The 21,750-nt window shown below is 52.7% G+C and overlaps 2 protein-coding genes across 3 annotated transcripts; both read right to left on the reverse strand.

The window, feature by feature from the left end:
- Positions 1-1,810: 1,810 nt before the first annotated feature.
- Positions 1,811-8,016, reverse strand: IGBP1 (immunoglobulin binding protein 1). Of its 2 annotated transcripts, none has more exons than XM_054388887.1 (6): positions 7,820-8,016; positions 7,313-7,624; positions 5,871-6,066; positions 4,374-4,459; positions 2,544-2,656; positions 1,811-2,293 (listed from the first exon to the last, which is right to left on the reverse strand). In XM_054388887.1, exons 1-6 carry the CDS (start codon positions 8,005-8,007, stop codon positions 2,145-2,147), a joined length of 1,044 nt encoding a protein of 347 aa, XP_054244862.1. In that variant the 5' UTR covers positions 8,008-8,016; the 3' UTR covers positions 1,811-2,144. The 2 variants fall into 2 exon arrangements, with proteins under 2 accessions (XP_054244862.1, XP_054244861.1); XM_054388886.1 differs by having other exon boundaries at positions 1,811-2,290; positions 7,820-8,007.
- Positions 8,017-14,903: 6,887 nt separating this feature from the next.
- LOC128972592 (protein Wnt-11b-like) lies at positions 14,904-18,104 on the reverse strand. Its single transcript, XM_054388659.1, has 5 exons — positions 18,037-18,104; positions 17,692-17,921; positions 16,933-17,210; positions 15,862-16,154; positions 14,904-15,110 (listed from the first exon to the last, which is right to left on the reverse strand). Exons 1-5 carry the CDS (start codon positions 18,102-18,104, stop codon positions 14,936-14,938), a joined length of 1,044 nt encoding a protein of 347 aa, XP_054244634.1. The 3' UTR covers positions 14,904-14,935.
- Between the last annotated feature and the right edge of the window lie 3,646 nt (positions 18,105-21,750).

The following is a 21,750-nucleotide window of genomic DNA, read 5'->3' on the forward strand; positions in this document are numbered from 1 at the left end:
GGTGGCAAGAAGGAGCCGCGCGCCACTGCTTGGTCCAGCAGGTTAGGAGGCGAGTTTGGAAATAGCAGAGGGCGGCTGATTGTGTTATCCAGCTGCTTTACCCGGCTGAGCCAAGGGACACTGCCCTCTGCAGAGGGGAGCAGGCCTGCCCCTGCCCCAGCCTGCAGACCAAGAAGAGCTGAAGATTCTTGGGGGGATGAAGAGCTGAGGAGGGTGAGGACGTTGAGTGGTGAGGAGCTGCTGTTGCGAGGGGCAGCTGCTGCTCTGCGGAGAGGCACCGCGGCCGGTGCTGGTGGGGACTCTGCCGGAGACACCTTCCCCCCAGAATGGTACTGTCCATGCTCTGGGTATTTCACAAACCACTGGCCATGCTCTATCAGTGTGACTGCTCTCCAGAGCCGCCTCAGAATCTCACTCTGAAACTCCTGCTCTGCTGGGAACACTGCCCACCAGCCCCAGTGTCCAGCACCATCCCCTCCTCTTCCACCCCGAAGAGCAGCACTGCGGTAGGCTAGCCCAGGAAGGCTGGGGTGTAGTCTGGAAAGGGCTGAGGGAAAAAAAAAAACAGTAGAAGCAGCAGCCTGGAGATGGGGCTTCAGTCCAACAGCTGAAGGAACAGTAGGTATCTGCAGGAACTAATTCACTAGAGCTAATTTGCAGGATGTATCTCTTCAGAAGTACTCTCTAGAAAGAGCTGGCAAATGTCACACAGGAAAGGGATCAGTACAGGTGTAGGACTGGAGCAGGCTGCCCACAGAGCTTCTGGAGTCTCCTTCTCTGGAGACTTTCAAAACCTGCCTGGATGTGTTCCTGTGCAGCCTGCTCTAGGTGATCCTGCTGCCAGGGGGGTTGGAGTGGATGATCTCTGGAGGTCCCTTCTGACCCCTAGCATTCTGTGATTCTGACTGTGGTAATAAAGCAAAAAAAGCCTGTTTCACAGCAGTGGTTTGGAACCCAAAACACCTCATAAGCTGCTGTTGTAGACTGTGGAGACTCAGGATCTGGAAGAAAGGACCCAGCATGATGATTCACTGCTGCCTACAGCTTCACAGATGTACATGAGTCAAGAGGAGCCGAGATTGCTTTGTAGAAAACATCCAAGCCCTCCTGCAGCCTGGCCGGCCCCTCAGGTGTGCCTGAATCACAGAATCGTTTGGGTTGGAAAAGGCCTTCAAGATTATTGAGTCCAACCATTCTCTGCCAAGCCTGGTGCTAAACCATGTCCCTTGGCACCACATCCCCATGTCTTTTAAACACCTCTAGGAATGGGGATTCAGCCACCTCCCTGGGGAGCCTGTTCCAGTGTTTGAAAACACTTTCAGTCAAGAGGTTTCTTCTAATACCCAACCTAAACCTCCCCTTGCAACTTGAAGCTGTTTCCTCTCGTCCTGTCACTTGCTACGTGGGAGAAGACACTGAACCCCACCTGGCTCCAACCTCCTTTTAGGGAGTTGCAGAGTGAAGGTTTCTCCCCAGCCTCCTTTTCTCCAGGCTGCACTACCCCAGTTTCCTCAGCCACTCCTCAAGACCATTCAGCAGCTGTGTTGCCCTGCTTTGGACCCACTCCAGCACCTCAACTTCTATTTGTAGTGAAGGCCTCAAAACTCAGCCTAGTGTTCAAGGTGTGGCCTCACCAGTACCAAGTACAGAGGAGCCTCAGCTGAAAGAACTGTCCATCTGACATTCCCTATTTCCCATTCCCAACTCCTTTGGCTGCTGGCAACCAGCTCTGGAAGAGCCCAGGATGCAGAACAAGGGATTTTAACAACAAGAACTAGGCAGCACAAGAGATTTTATGTTGATTAAAATATAGAGAAAAAGAAAATAAATACATCCAGTCACAATACAAAGAGCAGTTTCCAAATTCAGGTACTTTGCTATCAAGGCCTTCCTCTGCCTGGAAGAGCAGAGGCAGCCTGACCCCTCACAAAGAGCCCTGCCTGACAGGAGGGAGCTCTGTGGTATCACTGTACATGACCAGTGCACTCAGTCTGACCTTTAATGTAAACCAAAGCCAACTCTCATGTTCACTCCTCTGCCCCTGGTGCCTCCCAGAGACCTCCATGTATGTACAGCGTATTTACTGCCCTATCTCCAGGCCACAGGCAACTCTTAGAGGACTCCCAGGCCCTGCAGCAAGAGCATCAGCCCATGTTCTGCCGGTTGCCATAGCCTCTTGGGTGAGTGTCCTTCCAGTCGTCCCAGCTCCGAGCTTTTTGAAGAGCTTCCTCGTCATCCTCTTCCTCTTTTTTCTCCTGCTGCTGCTTCTGCATCTCTTCATCATTTATACCTGCTGGAGGTCAAGAAGTGGAGTGAGAGGTGGAAGATAATGGAAGACCCCGAATCAAGTTCTCAGGAGCTGGTTCAGAAAGCAAGAATTGCTACAGAGCAGCCTAGGATGCAGTTTTGTCACAGCCTCATCAAGTCAGCTCTTGTTCTTCCTCACTCAGTGGGTGCTTCACACCCTGAACACATTCCCACTCACCCTCCCCCTCAAGAGATTCCCCAAATTCTCCACTCCAACCTGTTTCCCCACTCCATACCTGGTGTTCTCTGAGGCACACTCTGAGCAGACACAACTCCTTGCTTGGCACGCTGCTCATACCAGTCGTCCACAGTCATAGTGGGCAGCCCAGGGTACCCTGCTCCAAACACTCTGCAGGGACACACAAGGCAAAGAAGGCTCTTTACAGGGGAGCAGAAACACAGCCAGCCATGCTCACAACTGCTCTGTGACCCAGTCTCTACTGACAATCACAGAATGGTTTGGGCTGGAAGGGACCTCCAAAGGTCATCTGGTCCAACCCTGTGCACTCAGCAGGGACAGACTCCCCTAGAGCAGGTTGCTCACAGTCTTGTCAAGCCTGACCTTGAATAGCTCCAGGGATGAGGCCTCAACTACCTCCCTGGGCAACCTGTTGCAGTATTCCACCACCCTTGTTCCTAACATCCAATCTAAATCTCCTCTCATTTCAAACCATTGCCCCCTGTCCTACCCCTGCAGGCCTTTGCAAACAGTCCCTCTGCAGCCTTCCGGTAGCCCCCTTCAGGTACTGGCAGGCTGCTGTTAGGTCTCCCTGGAACCTTCTCTTCTCCAGGCTGAACACTCTCAGTTGTCTCAGCCTGTCCTTGTAGCAGAGGTGCTCCAACCCCCTGATCATTTTTGTGGTCCTCCTCTGGACCCACTCCATCAGGACTGTTCTAGCCCAAAGACCTTCAGTCACCTCTGTAGCCCAAAGGAAAACACTGTGGGCTAGCACAGCTAAGGAGGCCTCTGGGAACTGCAACAGGCACAGACTGGCTATACAGAAGGCTCAAGGCAAATAATGTCAAAAGCATGACAAGGAATCTGTTCTCTATCCCACTTTGTGCTTTAGCTGCCTATTCCTTGCAAAAATCTGACAGGGCCACAAAGCAGTAAGATCTTGGAACGCTGAGGAGAGGCTTACAGTTAAAACTCTGTCATTGTGATTGATGATTCTCTGGTCTGATCACAGCTTCCCAGCCTTTAAAAGGACTTATCTGAATTCACTGAAATCTTCCAGATTTTACATGAGATTAAGAGACCAGATGTGCTTTTCACTGCTGGGCTCTTTATATTAACAGTGAAGAACAATCCCCAGGACAGGGGCAGATAAGCCTTGTCTGTCCTACCAAACAGCAAACACAGGGCCTATAAACCAGCACAGTAATATCTGCCTCATGAGATCATAGAATCATCTCTTCTGCTGCCCTGAGAAGGAAAGAGCATTAACCAAGACACTACAGGACGCTGGTAACAGAAGAAATCAGAGGAATCACAGAATGCTAGGCGTTGGAAAGGACCTCAAAGGATCATCCAGTCCAACCCCCCTGCCACAGCAGGGTGACACAGAGCAGGTCACACAGGAACGTATCCAGGCATGTTTTGAATGTCTCTACAACCTCTGGGCAGCCTGCTCCAGGGCTCTGTCACCCTCACAGTGAAAAAGTTCTCCCTTATGTTCCCATGGACCCTCCTCTGCTCCAGCTTGCACCCACTGCCCCTTGTCCTGTCATTGGACATCCCTGAGCAGAGCCTGGCTCCATCCTCCCGACACTGCCCTGCACCTCTTCATCAACATGAACGAGGTCACCCCTCAGGCTCCTCTGCTCCAAGCTCAAGAGCCCCAGCTCCCTCAGCCTGTCCTCAGCAGGGAGATGTTCCACTGCCTTCAGCATCTTTGTGGCTCTTAAGGAAGTTCAAGGAAGGCATCAAACATTCCCCTTATCCTCTGCTTAGATGCAGAACCATGCCACCTTGATGTGACAGGCTGTTTGGAGGTTTCTGCACTTGACAGGGGATCTCAGGCTTAAGGTGAGAACTGAGCTGTGTCTGAACAAGCAGCACATACTTAGCCTGAGCAGCGTTCCTGGTGAGAATGAAAGGCTTCAGCGGAGTCCTGGCTTGCCGAGCAGTACCATGTGGTGGTGCTGGAGACTGAAGAGACAAAACAATGGTCACAAGATCATCCTGGAGATGAGAATCCCCCTGCTCTGCTTCCCCACCCCAAACAAGTTATTCAAGGTCTGGTAGAAGAGAAATGTCTCTGTTGTCAGAGGGACATCCCAAGAGGGACGATTCCGGCCTCAATCCAGTTTCAATCATCAGTTCCATCTGTGAGCTTCTACAAATCACTTCTCCTTGTGCCTCTGTCACACCCACTCTGATCAAAGCCTGCAGCTAACAGAGCCAAACCAGATCAGCTCAGATCAAAGCATGAAATACAGCTCATTTTAACCAGGGATCAGAGTACAGTTCTGAAGCAAGTGGAGCTCATCAGTCCCGATGATATCACCCAGGGCACTCCAGGAGAGTTCTGCAGTGCCAATAATAACCACACAAACCAACCCAGCTGGGCTGTGTCAGCACACAATGGGGGTTTGTCTCTAGACAGACATTTGAGGTGAAGCCCAGAAACACTGTTCTGCACAGGAAGGTCTGAAAGTCTACAAGAAGCTTTCATCACTTACAAAGGTCTCTAGTGACAGGATGAGAGGCAATGGTTTGAAATGAGAGAAGAGCAGATTTAGATTGGATATTAGGAACAAGTTCTGCACCATCAGGGTGGTGGAACACTGCAACAGGTTGCCCAGAGGCCCCATCCCTGGAGCTATTCAAGATCAGGCTCAACAAGGCTGTGAGCAACCTGATCTCATTGAGGATGTCCCTGCTGACTGCAGAGGGGTTGGACTGGATGCCCTTTGTAGGTCCCTTCCAGCCCAAACCATTCCATGATTGTGTGATGCAGGATGGGTGTTTCTTTCTGTAACATCTGGACAGGTTGCAGACCAGAAGTGTAGGTTTGAAAGAAATCACAGGGCTCATCTTTTAATTTCCAAATGCACAGACTTCTTTAGAGCTAAGGGTCTGGCAGAAGGCAGCAAAGTGGAGAACAGCTTTAGCACAAAGAACATTTCAGCTCTGATATCCAATGCTCTAGCACAGGAAGAAATCCTTCCCCATGAGGGTGGTGAGGCACTGCAACAGGTTGCCCAGAGAAGTTGTAGAGGCTATAAGCCTAAAAGTGTTCAAAGGCAGGCTAGATGGGGCTTCGGGCAACTTGGTCTAGTAGGAGATGACCCTGCCCATGGCATAGGGCTTGGAACTAGATGATATTTAAGGTCCCTTCCAACCCCAGTCAGTCTATGGTTCTATGATTTCACAAGCTATGATTGTCTAAAACATGTGGCAGCAGTTGACAGTGACTCATCAAAGAATGAGACCACTGTCCACTCTGAATTAAACCAAAGCCCATCTGCTTGTGCTCTGATTGAGCTAAGAGAATTCACAGAATAAATCTTAGGTGACCTCAATACTAAATCCCTCCTCATCAGAAGGCACCTTTTACCTGCTTTGCTGTGGCTCTGCTCCTCAAGATGACCATTTCTTGGTCAATACTCTCAATTTCCTCCAGGCTGGTGTTGATCCATTTCTGGATTTGGAGGATGTAAAATTCCCGTATCTGATCATCATCTGCCTGCCCACTCTCCACACAGCTTCTCATGGAGGCCAACCTGTTCTCCAGTTCTTTCTTCTGGTTATGTCTGTCTCAAAGAGAACAAAATGAGATGACTAAACAATCCTTCTCTAGCCCAGCCCAGACACAGGGTTTTCTGAAAGAAACAATTTCCTGCTTCTTGAAGTTCAATCAAATGTTTGAGATCTAATTCCTGCCCCAATCCCCTTTTAATTGCTCAACTTGACAGGCTGGAGGGTTGAGTGGAGGGGAACTTCATCAGGTTCAACAAGGGCAAATGTAGAGTCCTGCTTCTGGCAAGGATAACCCCCCTGCACCAGCACAGGTGAAGGGTTGACTTGCTGAAAAGTAAGCTCCCCAGAGAAGGACCTGGGACTGCTGGTGGACAAGTTCACCATGAGCCAGCAATGAGCTCTCATGGCCAAGAAGGCCAATGGTCTCCTGGCATGCATTAAGAAGATTCTGGCTAGCAGGTCATGGGAAGGTTTCCTCTCCCTCTACTGTGACCTACGGAGGTCATATCTGGAGTACTGGTTCCAGTTCTGGGCTTCCCAGTTCAAGACAGACAGAGAACAGTCTCTCTTGCTGCCTCCAGCAGAGGCTACAAAGATGCTGAGGGACCAGGAGCATCTCTGTGAGGGGGAAAGGCTGAGAGCCCTGGGGCTGTTTAGCCTGGAGAAGAGCAGCCTGAGAGGGGATCTGATCAAAGCTCATCCATATCTAAATGCTGGGGGACAAGAGGATGGGGCCAGACTCTTTCCAGTGGTGCCCAAAAACAGGACAAGGGCCAACACAAACCGGAACCCAGGAGGTTCCATCTGAACTCAAGAAAAAACTTCTTTGTTGTGAGAGTATTGAAGCTCTGGAGCAGGCTGCCCAGAGAGGATGTGGAGTCTTCTTCTCTGGAGTTTTCAAACCTGCCTGAACATGACCTTGGACAATCTGCTGTGGGGGATCTTGATTTAATATGGGGGTTGGACTAGATGACCTCCAGAGGTGCCTTCCAACCCCTATCCTGCTGGGATTCTGTGACTGAAAGCATGACAGAGGCAAGAAGCACCTCCTTCACTAATCCTAAGAACTTTCATGCAGTTCTTCTTCAATGACTGGAAACTAATAACAGAAATGCACCTCTGTAGCCTGTGCACAGTCCAATCCCATCCAGGAACTTCAAATGAAAGTTTCATGACCAAAGTATTCCAGCATCAAAGGAAACACTTCTTTCCTAATGGTACCTGTCAGTACAGCCTTGAGGCTCTCTCCTCTTAAAGTGATCCCTGAAAGCCTTTAAACACCACAAAGCAAGAGCCTACCTTTCGATTTTGGCTTGCCTGCTCATTGCCATGGCCACCAGGCTGGGTTGGGCAGCAGCAGGGCCCCTGCGGGCCGGGCTCGCAGAATCTTCCTCTCCTGGGCAGTTGGCAGTAGCGGGGGGCAGGTGGAATTTGCCCAGCCCGTAGCTCCTGCAGAGCTTGAGGAAGCGCCAGAAATGGGCCCGAGCGCTCTCCAGATGCTCCAGTCTCCTGCTCATGTCGACCTGCTTCAGTGTCATGGACCCCAGCAAGGCAGGCAGCAGCAGGTACTTCAGGTCGGCCGAGGCGATCTCCTCCAGCTCCTCGTTCTCGCTGCAAGGGGAGAGACGAACCTTTCTGTTCCCCTTCCTGCTGCACTCTACCTGGGCCCGGCCGACCCCAGCCCGCTCCGTGGCGACCCGCAGACCCGTGTGGAGGCGGCAGGAGACTCGTGGGACCCTCGCAAGGCCTCGCAGGGCTCCCCCAAGCCCAAGCCCAGACCCAGCCCCGTCCTTCCTCTCCGCTCACCTGAACAGGTCCAGCTGCGCCACCATGGCAGCCGCTCGCTGCAGCGCGTCCAGTCCCTGCCGCACCTTATCTTGCACGGCCGGGGCCCCCGAGGACGGCTCGACGCCGTTCTCCACCTCCTCCCACAGCCGCCGGCCCGCCGCCAGCAGCTCCGCCAGCCGCGGCCCCGCACCGGCCCCCTCCGCCATGATGGGCCGGGAAGGAGCGACCGGCGCCGACGAAGCGCTTCCGGGGCGGCCGTTAGAGACACGCAACCAACCCAACACCCGCCCCCGCGCCCCGGCGCCATCTTGGTGAGGGCAGAGGGCGCCGCCGCCATCTTGGTAGGGGCAGACCGGGGGCAGGACTGGCCGCAGTGGGCGGGGAGGGCTCAGGGCTCGTCCCTCCGCCTCCAGCAGCCTTCCTTAGGAGGCTTAACGTGGCCGTGGATACTTGCAGGCGTCCAGTGCTCCCAAAATGTGTCCTGCTGGTTCCCAGCTGGCACACACGCTTTCCTGGACCCTGCCAGGGAGCAGCTGGAGAAGGTGTGCTGCTGAGTGGGACAAGAAACAAGCGCCAATGAGAAACTGACAGAATGGCGAAACAGCACCCAACCGGCTCTGGAGCCATCCGCTGTCAGCACAGTCAGAATCACGGAATGGTTTGGGTGGGAAGAGACCTTTCAAAGTCATCGAGTCCAACCCCCTGCTATCAGCAGGGACATCCACGGCTAGAGCAGGTTGATCAGTCCTGCCCAACATGACCTGGAGTGGTTCCAGGGATGGGGCATCTACCACCTCTTGGGCAACCTGGGCCAGGGTATCACCACCTTTAGCACCAGAAATGCCTCGGGTACACTTTGTCTATACAACTGCACCAGAAGGAGCTCAGCCATTGCTGGCCATGACTCCCCCTGCCACAACAGCAGCAACCCTGGGGTGGATGTGGAGGTCACAGAGAATCACAGAATGGTCTGGGTTGGAAGGGATCACCAAAGGTCATCCAGTCCAACCCCCTCTGCAGTCAGCAGGGGTGTCCTCAACTAGATCAGGTTGCACAGAGCCCTGTCCAGCCTCACCTTGAATATCTTCAGGGATGGGGCCCCAGCCACCTCCCTGGGCAACCTGTTCCAGCATTCCACTACTCTCCTGGTGCAGAACTTGTTCCTAACATCCAGTCTAAATCAACTCTTTTCTAGTTTGAAGCCATTGCCTGCCCCATGTGCTAAGGCAGATACTCAATCTGGAACAGCAGGTGACATGCAAATTCCTCTTTTCATCTTGGGAGAGCTCAGGTGACATTAAGCCTTAGGACAACAGCTGAGTTCAGTGCAGGCTTGTGCTGGACAGGATGATTGCTGCATAGCCTGGGACCTAAATCTGACAGAGGATCCCAGCAGTGTGCAATGCACAGTGCAAGCAGAACTTCCCTTTTCCTCTCTCTGTATTCTTTTTATAACAAAGCCAAGACAGGCATTTCTGTTTTATTTAGCTGCTAAGTCCGTTATTACAAGAACTGATCATTCAGCAGCCATAAGCCAGGTAAGGATTAAAGCTGGGCTCTTAGAAACTGCTATTGGGTCCTTAGGAACACAGGGAAGTGACTTAGATGTGAGAAATGAGGGCTGCTGGAAGCACTCACCCTCCAAGAATGAGTCAGTTTACAATTTAGTCTGTTTGTTTTCCTCATACCTGTGTGAGATAGGTTGATAAAAAGTTACTCATAAAACCCAGAAGAGCTGTGGATTTAGGTTCCCATTCACTGTACCCTGAGTGCCCCCAGTGGTGTCAGTCTTCTGCCACCCTCCCCCTGTCACCACTTTGCTCAGCCTGCAAAGGCAGGTGCCAGCAGACTGAGGGATGTGAGGAGCTGACTGTGGCATTCTGTGGTGCTCCTTGGTGGCAGGAAGGAGGTGAAGAGCAATGCAGTGTCCAGCAGTGGGCAAATTAATTAGTATAATGATTGCAAGTGGAATGGGACCTGGAACCTACAGCTGTTTGTTCTTTTCTAGCAGAAGGTACTTTGGCATCTCCAACAGTTGCAACCAGTTCACTTTTATCACGGTATCACAGTATGTTAGAGGTTGGAAGGGACCTCAAGAGATCATCAAGTCCAACCCCCCACTCAGAGCAATATATTATCAGAGCAATCCATTGGTTAACATCTATAGCAAAGCTTTCAGCAGCACTTTTAATGATCAGAGCAAAAGAGGCTGCTGGAGTGGACTCCTCTTCTGCTGCATTGTCTTCTGTGTCACCCAGAGAATCTCTGAGCAGTTCACAGCTCACCTTTCTACAGGATACCTCTGCTTAATCTTTAACAAATACCTCCTTAGGGTGTTCTCCTTGGAGGCCTTCACCTCTCAGAGCAAACCAGACAGGTCCATAGGCTTGTTCTTTGAGTTATTGGAAACAGGCTGAGCATGGAGCTTGGGATCTGAACCTGCTTCCCTTCCCCTTAAAACTGGGTGTGGGGGATGGGAGGAGCAGTTTGCACCCAGAGTATCAGGGACAGCACAGAACAAGCCCTGAGCAGCACATTATTCCAACTCAGCCCACTCAGCCTAGGAGAAGGGATGGAGGTTTGCTTCCCCTCTGAACCTTGCACAGCCATCACCACAGCTGTCCTTCAAGCTATGTCCTTGGTTTGCAGCCTACTTACCCCTCTGGTCTTATGGCTCTTACTTACATGTGTTGCTCTGACCCTGCTCCTCAGCTGAAGCCCCCATAAGGACAATCCCCATTCTTGCTTGCCATCCTGAGGGCATCATGATATTGCTGAACACTCCAGAAACAAAGAACAGAGATACAAGGGTTTTCCTTAAATAAAAGCTTTCAGTCATGTTTGTGTCTTGTGGTGTGATAGTGCAAGCTCCAACCATCCCAAAGGTGAAAGCAGCATCCTCCAACTATTTACAGTAGTGCAGATGTTGATCAGCAGCTGAAACCCCACAGAGCCTCCCCATCTCCCTGTTCTGGCTCAGCTTTCTTTGTGAAGAGCACAGGCAGAAAGCAGGTGGTGGTCCTGACCAATGGGACCAGTCTGAGCTGAAGGGAAGAAATAGCCCAATGTGCTCTTGAGCACGGAGTTGTTCTTCCTCCAAAATGCTTGTTTGATGACCAACAACTTGGTGCCTTTGCTCAGGTGATCCTTCTGGAATGAGTTGTGCAGAAATAATATATTATAAAGAAAGAAAAGGAAAAAAGAAAGAAGGAGGGAAGGGAAAGAAGAAGGAGGGAAGGGAAAGAAGAAGGAGGGAAGGGAAAGAAGAAGGAGGGAAGGGAAAGAAGAAGGAGGGAAGGGAAAGAAGAAGGAGGGAAGGGAAAGAAGAAGGAGGGAAGGGAAAGAAGAAGGAGGGAAGGGAAAGAAGAAGGAGGGAAGGGAAAGAAGGAGAGAAAACAAGCCCCAAACCAGCAGTGCTTTAGCAGCAAAGTCAAGAGAGTCCATGAAAATCACCCTCCTCTCTCCAGCCTTCATTGTCTGCACAAGCCTGAGCAGCAGGGAGTGATCACACTCACACCAGGATTACTTCTTTCAAACCCTAATAAAAATCAAGCAGGACCCAAGAGGAGGCCTTTCAGGGCAACCCTTTGTCTGCTTCCCACCACTTTTGATGCAGAGGGGGTGGTTTTCTTCTCTGCACAAACCTTTTTCAGAGCCATCTCAGCCATGTCAGCTTACAGCACGAGGAAGTGAGAGGCTTCTGCCACGGCCGTGGAGAGTTCAGCTCCAGGGAGTCATTTCCAGAGAGACAGATAAACAAAAAGCCACAAGACATTGGGGAAAATGGCTAATGACAGGAAAGTCACGGAGGTAGATCTGTCACATTAGCAGTGAGCCCAGCGAGGCAGAGGGTATTGACAGCAGCCTACCGCAGTCTGCAGAGCACTGATTGTGCAAGAGGGGCAGAAGGGACACGTGAGCAAGTGTCTGGAGGCCTGCAAAGACACAATGCTTGCAAGAGATGCTCTCGGGTTCAGGGACAGTGCCACCATCCTGGACCTGTTTATTCAGGTCCTGAAGGGCTATCTGCCAGAGCTGGAGATGTTTGGGGTGGAAGCAAAGGTGCAGAGGGTTAGAGAAAAGCCTTCTCGCACTGAAGGTTGTACTGATGGTGCTGGAGGACACTGGAGGGTGGTGTCAAACGTCTGGGTCTTCCCAAGTCTGTACCTCAGAGGGTGGTTGTGCTGTCTCAGGCTAGTGGAAGGGGGTCCATGTTCCCCTGACACCTTCATGCTGACTTTTCTGCCCACTCAGGGTTAGCAGATGGATCTCCTTAAACCTTGGGAAGCTTGGGGCTAAGTGCAGGGTTTATTCCCTCTGGATCTATCTTCTGACACTGACTGGCTCTGACTCTTGGTCCCAAGGAGATTCTTCCACTCCCACAGGTCTCACAAGCCTGGTAAACCAGGTGGTGGTCCAGATTACAACACCTCCCACTCAGAGCATGGTCACTTCACTGTCACCTCCCCACCGTCCTCCTTCCTGCCAGCCTGACCCTTTGCATCCTTCCACTAATTACAGAGCTTTCCGATTTCCCGCAGGACACAAACAGAGCCCAACGTCCTCCGTGCTGATTGACCCCTCTGGTCCTTTCTCAGCCCTTCCCTCTTGGGCTTGCGCTCAGGATGCAAGGAGTGAGAGAAGGAGGAGAGGACTCTGCATATTCAGCACTTGACCCTGCCTTTTCCCAGGCAGAAATTCAAATGGGACCTCTCTAGGAGGGAATCACCACATCTCCCGGGGGCATTCCTTGCTATTGTGACTCCTCTCCTCTACCCCAGGCTAAGTGTGTTTGTAGTTACCAAATGCAAATCACATTTCCCACCCTCCTGGCTGAATCTCTCACTCCACAAGATCCTTCCCCTGTGTTGTTTTTTTTTCCCTCTTCTCACCAGCTCGTTGTGCAATGCTCTGCAGAGCTCACTGTCCCTCCTGGTTTTGCCTCCCTCTGCTCTGCCCATGCACCCGGGTGGGTTAGAGGGAAGGTAGTTAGGTTAAGCAATCCTCCTGATTAAGTACCTGCATCAGCCCTAGACACAAAAACTGCAGCTGTTTTGCAGGCTCACTTCTAACCCCTAAGGCTCACTTCTAACCCCTGATTGCATTTTAAAATGAAAACTCAAGGTGGCTTTTTGGCCTTGGGCAGCTGTGACAGGAGCCTTGCAGCTGTGGCTTTCCTGTCACTCTGGGCAGGCTGGATCTCAGCAGCCAGACCGAGTCAATGGCAGATTAAAGACTGATAATGGTGGCTAACTGGCTTGGTTAACTGGGTGAGCTTCACCCCTGAGTATTTCAGCTTCCAGCTCCCAAGCTTGTGTCAAGCCACCTTTGACTCTCAGCTCTGATTAAATCCAGAAACCTGGAGCCCATTTAGTGGAAGGGATGATTTACAAGAGGAGCTCATAAATTGGTTGCATGACCCAGGGCTGTTCAAAGTGATTGACTGGCTCTGGAAGTGAGCAATCCTGCAGCTGGACTCAGGGCTGAGCACGGCCAGCTCCAGTCAATGCCAGCCACAAATAAACCAAAGCACACAGAGCTGCCTCGAGGCTCTAGGTCAGGGTGTGAACTGTGGGGAAGCACCCAAGGATTTCCATCACATTTACCTGTCCTCCTCATTCTGTGGCTTCTCCTCAGCTCCTGAGCTGAGCTCAGTTTAGACTCATCCTTTCTCTGCAAAGGCTGCATGACCAGCAATCTCTTACTCCATGCAAGCACTCGGTGAGATTCCATGCTAGGGGGAACTGGGAGGCCATCAGAGCCCCATCCCTTGCTGTTCACACACACATGCCTGGCTATTCCAGCCCACATCCACAAGGATCCCAGAACAACCCCAAACTGCCTTGGCTGAACCGCAGGAAGCCACATTCCTTGCTGCTTGGTCAGAGACCTGAGGAAGCAGGCGACAGAAAGCTTCCAAGAGATTCTCCATCCATGCAGGGTAGTTGAGGCTGACAGCTCTAATTAAAGACAAACCTGGGCCCATGAGCAGCAGGAAGAGCTGAAACTGAACTGGTGCCCCACTGTGTGTAAGGGAGCTTTATGTTCATGCTCCTTATTGACAGCTCAGGAGGTGGAGGGAGGAGGTTGTCCTAGGAAACATGTTGCAGAGATATATGATATAATGCATTTATTTACATACCAGAATCCCACTTACAGTCAGGATGGAGCAAAGGTTCATTTTTACTTCCCAAGGGCCCTGGAGTTGTGTCCTCTCTCCACACTGGCCTGCCAGCTCACCTGGTGTTAAGGGGGTGGAACAAGTGGCTGAAGATTTTAGTAGTCTAAAAGGAGCAGGAAGGACAAGCCATGAGTATGCTACATGTTGAGTGGCCTTCCACCTCCAACACAAGCCCAGAGGGCAGAAGTTCCAGCTCTGCCATGGCTGCCTCATTAATACAAGGCTGCTAGGTGCAGCTGCACCATGCTGCCCTGCTTCTGCAGCTCTGGGACAGCTCTGACCTGTGTGCTGGCATCAGTCACCACTGAGAGCAGCAGCAGTCTCCATGCAGGTTGTGGGGAGGACTGATGAGATATGTCTCTTGGATCAATACCTGGTTCTGCCTTTGTTCCATCTCAGGTGCTGCAAAGGGCACTGGACCAGTATTTGCTCCTGGGGGAGGAACGTTCAGCAGTGTTGGGTGAGTCCACAGCAGAATCCTGTCCATGGAAGAGCTGCCCATGACCCCCTCACCCAAACCACCTTTCTTCTCCTGCATCCTTCTCCTACCCCACTTCCCATCCATCACTCCTGGCTTTCAGGCCACTGTCAGAAACCTCCTGCAAGGAGACAATGGCAGCCCAGGGTCCCCATTCAGCCCTGGAGAAAAGGTTCATTGCACATGGAGTGATAAATGGCTTGTCCCCAGCTGGAGACAGAGGGATGGATGCTCCCCATCAGCTGCAGGAGGGCAGCCCTTTGTCTTGCTCTCCAGAGATGGAGCAGAGGTTGGCCTCCAGTCTTCAGATTCCCAGCGTCTCTCAGTTTGGGGTGTTCCATGCTAATGCAGGAGTCCAGGCCTCCTGCACGGTGCCCTCCTTGCTGTAGCTCAGAACATCCCTCAGGGCTGGCGTTTGATCTCTGGCTGTGCCCCAGAGGACAGCACCATCAGAGTCCTGCTGCCTGCCCTGGTGTTACTTGCAGACATATCTCTCCACCTTCTGCCAGCACCTCTTGCACACCACGTAGCAGCACCAGTGGTACTTGCAGTGACATCTCTCCACCACCTCCTCAGTGTAGGTGTTGTAGCCACGGCCGCAGCACATCAAGTTGCAACTCTCGCTGCCCATGGAGGTCTTGTTGCACTGCCTGCCAAGAGAAGGATGCATGAGCAGATCTGAGGGGACATCCCTGCCCACCCTTGGTGGTGGTGCTGAACACAGCTGCCTGCCCTGGCCTCCTCCCACAGCTTATGTGCTTGTAGCAGGAGGCAGCGAAGTGCATGGAGCACCTTGCAAATGGGTTGGTGGCAGCTCAGAAGGGTTTGAGCAGCTGTGGCTGAGGTTGGGCACACTCCCTATCATGGTGGGGTCAGGAATGTCCCATGGAGAAGGAATGGCCTGTGCTGGGACCAGGAACATCTGCCAAATCTAATAGGGATTGTAAATAACAGCCCTGGCTCAGCCTCCAAGAAAGGTTTCCTCATCCCTCTAAAAACTGGCCCCAAGCAGCAGTCTCTTCAGGAAGGAGACATCTGGGAAGCACCACAGATTCCAAGGGCTGCTGAACCAATCTGATTACCAGCTGGTAGCACCCAAAGGTTGCAGGGAAAGGTGGTACTTCTCCTTCTGAGTCTTCAGTGGGTGGATCCTGTGCTGAAGACTGGAGCTGATGAACTCTCAGTGAGGGCCCTCCCTTGCCTTACACCTGCGTGGCTCTGTAAGAACCACCTCTGCGTTCCTGCCCTCCTTGGGACTTCAAGATGCAGAGATTTCACACAAGTCTGTGGTGTCCACATCTAGCAGGGCTTCACCCATCCGCACCGACCTCCCAGAGCATGTGGTACAGACACTCATGAAATGAGAGGCTGAGTTTTTGTGTATTTGCAGCAGTTTCTTACCTGTCCTGTGTCCCCAGAGAGCCCAGGTGTAGATTTGGGGTGCAGTAGTCAGGAGAGTTGATGAGATAAACCAGGTCTGTCTCTTGCACTGGCCTGATGACCATTTCTTTGGCTATCAGCTGCTTCCTGGGCCCTATGAGCCTGTGGGTCACCTTGATGGCTGCCAGGTACTTAGATTTGAGGTCAGAGGCAACTTCATCCAGCTTGGGCAGTCCCTTCCAGCAGGTCTTCATGGAACAGGAGCCTGAAACACCATGGCATTTACACTTGGTATCCAGGGAGTCACTCACCACCTGCAGAGGACAGGGAAAAAAAAAAAAAACAAACCCCAAATTTACTTCTGCCTTTTCCTGGTACCCAACCTACAGACTGATTTGCAAGGGCATCCATGGGAAGTTTCAGGAGGTGAATAAGCTCAAATGCTTATTGCTACCTTTAAATTAACATAATTGGGCAATCAAGGACTCAAGCCTCCTGGTGGAACACTGGAACTGGTTGCCTAGGGAGGTGCCGGAGGTCCCATCTCTGGAGATAATTCAAAGTGAGGCTTGTCAGGGCTCTGGGCAACCTGATGTAGTTGAGGATGTCTCTGCTTACTGCAGAGGGGGTTGGACTAGATGTCCTTTAGAGAGGTCCCTTCCAACTCAAACCATTCCATGATTCTGTGATTCATTCCTAACCCTTGGGGAGCTGCTCACTGCAGCTTGCAGTGGGGCTGGTGGCTTCCCACCCAACATGGGTGCAGGATGGCAGGAAAGCACAAAACCCCACAGCTTTGGGCATGGCTGGGGAGCCCAATGTGCTTCTGCTTCTTATGAGAGGGGTGGAAAGTAGTACAGGAGGTACTGGTGTGAAGTGGCAATATCTTGTGCTAGCTGTGGAAAGGGTGCAGGGATGTTCGGGGTGTGGGTAGCTGTGGGGGTTGTCTCTGCAAACAATTCTAACTCTGTTTTAACCATTTAGTTCCCTCCTGACAGCATCCCAACAGCCTGGCTGGAGTCTACCCCCTTCCATTAGGCACCTCTGCCCCCCACCCCCATCTGCTGTAAGCCTGGTGGGCACCATACCCACCTGCCTGCCCACCACATTGTTATGCAGATTCATAGCTTTCAGCGCTCCAGTCCCCAGCTTGCTGGATTTTAAGGGACTGTCAGCAAAAGCAGCACCAAGCTGGAGGCCATAGGCCAGGTTGTCCCCGCAGCCACCCCATCTGAAGTCCGGGCTGGGGATCTCCGAGGGGCTGGAGCCGCAGGAGCAGAGGGGGAGCTCTCCCGAGGTGCAGGCTTGGGCGATGGTGTGTGCGACAGCGGCGGCGGCCAGGGCGTAGACAAAGGCAGACTCCCGGGTTCCTGGGAAGAAGAGGAGGAGATGTCCTTCCTCCCTGCCCAGCCAGACACCTCTCTCAACGATCTCACAATGCAAACGAGGAATTTTGGGGCTGTTCCCACAGAATAAATCCAAGACGCAACGTTTTTCTTGCACTATAGTTTTAAGCTGTGCCACCCATGGCATTATGCTCTGTCCCCACCTCTCTCCCCTTGTTTTTTGGAGCTTCTAGCAGCTGGGTTATTTTTGAAATGGAAGTTCATCTCCGTCATCTCCTGCAGATCTAAGATGCACAGGATTAACAACAGTGGAATAAAAGGCAAGTAAAGGGTATCTGAGGCAAGACTGAACCACCTCAGCTACCAAAGTGCTGCCCACCTGGAAAGCTACGTGGGGCAGGAGGAGGAGCATGGACACGGAGCATCTTTTACCTTTTGGGTCAGAGCAAAAGCCGGGAGGCCAAAAGAGGAGCACAAATGCAGCACATGGAAGAGCATCCTTTACCTTTGAGGAGGTCAGGGCCGAAGCTAGGGGCATGCTGGATGGAGGAGCAGTTCCACCTCATGTCTGCAAAGGTCTTCTGGCAGACGCCTTTGGTGTGGTGGGCGGCTCGGACGATGCTGTGCATGACCTCTAAGTTCCTCCGGCACATCTGGAACTGGTCCGGCACCAGCCCGGCGAGCAGCCGGCAGTGGTGGCTTTCGTTCCAGGCCACCCTGCTCTCCGTCAGCCCTCTGCGGGGAGAGGATGCGTCAGTGAAGGGGGGACCACAGGCGTCCCTCTGCGGGGAGAGGGAGCCCCAGAGAGGGTACTGGGGAGTGGGGACGTTCCCCTAGGGCCGCTACTCACAGCCACTGGATGGCTGCGGAGAGCCCAAGCTGGCAGAGCAGGGTGGCGGCAGCAGTGGTGTGGCCCATGGCTGGGGCTGGGACCCCGGGGCTGGGGCAGGAACCGGAGCTGGAGCCGCTCGGCTCCGCCGCCCCCCTTTATAGCCGCAGGCAGCTCGGTCCTGCCCCCCCGGAGAGGGGAACAAAGGCGGTTTCGGTGCCATTCACAGCGGGTTAGGGCCGTGGAGAGGGGGGGAGCGGAGGGGGACAAGGCTGATATTAGCTGCCACCATGCCCAAAACAGCAGCTGGGAAGTGACTGAGAGGTGATGGGCAGCTGGGGGCCGTGGGGGCTGGCAGGTCACCCCACTAAGTGCTCAGCTGCCCGGTACCCCTTCGTGTCCTTTGTGCCCCAGTGCTGGATCCCCTTCTCCACCTTTGGCATCTGGAGCTCAAAGCAAATTCACATCTTTGCTTGGCCTGGCAAAACTCCTCCCTGAAACTGGCTGACAGGGCAGGAGAGGGAGAAGATCGGTAAAGGCCAGAAGTGGTTGCCACAGGCTGACTGCAGTTGTTGGCTTTTTCTTTTTTTTTTTTTTTTCAAGAAGCATTAAAAGAAATACATTTTCCTCGACCCAGAAATAATGAAAGCCTCAGCATCTGCTTCCTCTGCCTCCAGAACCCCCTGAGAACAGCCAGGATTCTGCAGTAGCCCAGACTCCAGCTGCACATATGGACACTGGGCATGGGTATGAGCAGCAGCAGCAGTGCCCATCTCGTTGTAGGAACCAAGTTCCAGCTAGCAGCAGGGATGCAGCTGGGGAAGCAGTGCCAGCTGGGCTGGGGGGATGGGGGCATGGTTTGCTGGGGCATTTCCATGGCTTGCACATGCTTGTCACAAGGTGTTTCTCTCTCAGTCTTTCCCTGCTGTAAGTAGAAAACCAGAAGCACAATCTTGCTGCTGTGGAGACCTTCAGGAACCAGGTAGGTTGGTGTTTTCCCACAGTGGGAGGTGACATTAGAGAGAAGTCCATCTGACACCAGCTGCTTCTGGAAACAGTCACAGGTTGAGGACCTCTGCTTTGGGCTTTCACTTTCTCCCTCACTGTACAACTTCCTCTCTCACTGGAAGGTGCTTTCCCTTTACAGACCATAACTGAGTGGTTGGTTTGTATCCTCCCCCACCCCCCATGACCTTCCTTTGACTTGCTGTCATGTGCACCAAAGCTAGGACATGCAGCTTGAATTGTTGACCTTCCCAACATATTCCCCTCGGGTTGAAAAGGCCAAGGTGCATTGTGCTGGAGCAATGGCCCATGAAGAAGGGTCCTGCTAGGTCACTCCCAAATCCCAAGCAGAGTTTTCAAGGGGCTTAATTAAAGGACAGAGAGAAAAGAAAGAGAAGTTGTGCTCAGTGTCCATGCAACTGCCTGGCTCTGATCCCATTAACCTTCCTCTCCCTGATGCCTCTGGACTGACACCCAAGAGCTCCAAGCTCTTGTCAGCTGTGGAATGATTTTTCAGCAGGAGCAGGAAAGATACAAGATAAAAGCAAATTTGCTGGGCTGCTCCTTGGGATGCCTGGTTTGGATGTCTCTGTGGAGGACATGTGGCAACTACCATCCATGGATTTCTGCTTCGGAGTGGTCTGAGCAGGAAGCATGCCCAGCTCTGGGCATCCTGCTGGCTGAACTGCCACTGGCTGAACATTGCTGAGCTGGGACTCCCTGCTTTAAGGCAAGTGGAGCCTTCTCTCACTGCAACCAGCACTTAGAAAGTCACCCTTGAGTTATTGCAGGGTGGGAAGTGCAGAAAGCAGAGTTGCTGTTGGAGAGGACAAGGGATAACCCAAGTCTACATTCCCTAAACACCAAACCCTCTTGTTTTCTGTCTCTAAAATGAGGACTAAGCTGATTTAAACAACAATCCTGCCTGCTTTTATGGACAAGATGAAACCAGAAGGTAGCAATGAGCATGCCCTCTCCTCTGTTGCTCCTTCATCAGCCCAACATCTCCCTGGACATCCCTGTTCTTTAAGAAAGATGTTGTTTGTTGTGCTCCCATGGTACCTGAGGCTTGGAACTGCTGTCCCATCTAGGATCAAACTCCAGTTCCAGGTGGCATGTGGCAGAGGTGAACCCAGTCTGCTTCTACCAAGGGCTCTGCAATGAGAGACAGTCCCTGGCATGCTGGATTTTGCTTATACACAGCACAAGTTGGGGCCAGAGGCTGGTGAGGTGTGGGACAGGATGACAGCACCCTGGGGTGCCTGGGACTGTGCCATATGACCAACAGCTTGGTGCCCTGAGCCTCCTTGGGGCCTGGGGTAAAGCTGGGGTCCTTTGCCATGAATTTATCCATCATGCTGATGGAGACTGAGGTCAGGCTGGTCTAATCACAGAGACATATTGCAGCTTTCACCTTTCTTGGCTCAGTTCAGTCCTGCTGGTACTCACTGCACTCTGGAAGTCCCTGATATTTCTTCAGCATCTCCCCTTCCCAGTCAAGGCTTTTGCAGATCCTCCTCTGCCCTTGCCCTGAGATCAGGCAGATTGTCCACACTCCTCCCCTCTGCTAGCCCAAGTGCTCCTTTCCCTCCAACCCCAAGGATTTTGGTGTTGTGAAATCAGATTGTCTGTGAGTTCCCTTTTTAGCTTTGGGCCTCGAGGGGGACATTGCAGGGGAATCTGAACAGCTTCTAAAAGGATTAGGAATTTTCTGACCAGCTCCAGTGGCTTCTGGTCCCTCCCAGTTACAGTCACTCTGCCCTGGCCTCCTCTGTGGAAGCTGTCCTGCACCCAGCCTGCCTGGAGCTTTGCTGGTGCTGGTGGCACATCCCTGCTGAGGGCTGAGGTCTTGGTGACAATGCAGGTTCTGCTGGAGATGCTAATGCTTCTGGGGTCATTTCTAATGTCAGCTCAGCACTCTCCTGCAGCAGCCCCACACAGCCCAAGAGAAAGGGACCATCAGCACAAGCAGATCCTGTGACAGAGGATCTTAGACAAGAGAGTCACAAAGGTCACCAGTTCCCGAATCTCTCCTGAGTAAGGCACAAAAGTGGGCAAAGTGCAAGCCCACCTCTGTGCAGGTGGAGGGGGAGGAAGGTCTGGGCTTGCAATCTGGGCATAGCTGCTTTCCAGCTGGGTGGGCCCAGCACTTACTGGTGATTGGAGCTGTCCCAAGGGCAGGACTCTGCATCCCTGCTGTGGAACACCTTCCTTCCAGCTGTGCTGTCCACACCACTGTGGCCTCTTCAGGAGGTGGACATGAGAGATGTCTGACTGCCCAGGTGGGACATGGAGCACTGTCACAGAACCACAGAAACGTTCAGGTTGGAAAAGACCCTCAGGATCATCGAGTCCAACTGAGAACCCTGCTCTACCAGGGTCACCCCTAACCCATATCCCCAAGCACCACATCCAAACGACCTTCAAACACCTCCAGGGGTGGTGACTCCACCACCTCCCTGGGCAGCCTGTTCCAGTGCCTGCGCTGTCCATTCATTCCAAGTGGGGTCTGAGTGGGGTTAGAGCTTCCAAACCGGGATGGAGCCTGCACAAGGGGCTGACCCCTTTTGAGGTCTGCAGCCCCAGAAAGGAGAGGGGATGTTGCCACCTTCTGGCCAGTGGCTTTCCCCTTGAAAGCCACCATCTCCCCTTTGGGTCCCTGCAGGACCTTCTTTCCCCGTGCTCCTGCCTGCCGTATCGGTGCTGGTGAGTCTCACCCCTCCCCCCCAT

The sequence above is a fragment of the Indicator indicator genome, chromosome 17 (assembly GCF_027791375.1).
Source record: "Indicator indicator isolate 239-I01 chromosome 17, UM_Iind_1.1, whole genome shotgun sequence".
Classification (NCBI taxonomy): domain Eukaryota; kingdom Metazoa; phylum Chordata; class Aves; order Piciformes; family Indicatoridae; genus Indicator; species Indicator indicator.

Bases quoted from the DNA above. Each gene is read 5' to 3' on its own strand.
- IGBP1 (XM_054388887.1), bottom strand. From the start codon at position 8,007: ATGGCGGAGGGGGCCGGTGCGGGGCCGCGGCTGGCGGAGCTGCTGGCG. The intron at 4,460-5,870 runs GTAAAAGGTGCC...TTGTCTCTTCAG, and splicing joins GCAGAGCCACAGCAAAGCAG to TCTCCAGCACCACCACATGG. The intron at 2,657-4,373 runs GTATGTGCTGCT...GTGTCCCTGCAG, and splicing joins AGGAACGCTGCTCAGGCTAA to AGTGTTTGGAGCAGGGTACC.
- LOC128972592 (XM_054388659.1), bottom strand. From the start codon at position 18,104: ATGGGCCACACCACTGCTGCCGCCACCCTGCTCTGCCAGCTTGGGCTC. The intron at 16,155-16,932 runs GTGGGTATGGTG...TGTCCTCTGCAG, and splicing joins ACAATGTGGTGGGCAGGCAG to GTGGTGAGTGACTCCCTGGA. The intron at 15,111-15,861 runs GTAAGAAACTGC...TTCTCTTGGCAG, and splicing joins TCTCTGGGGACACAGGACAG to GCAGTGCAACAAGACCTCCA.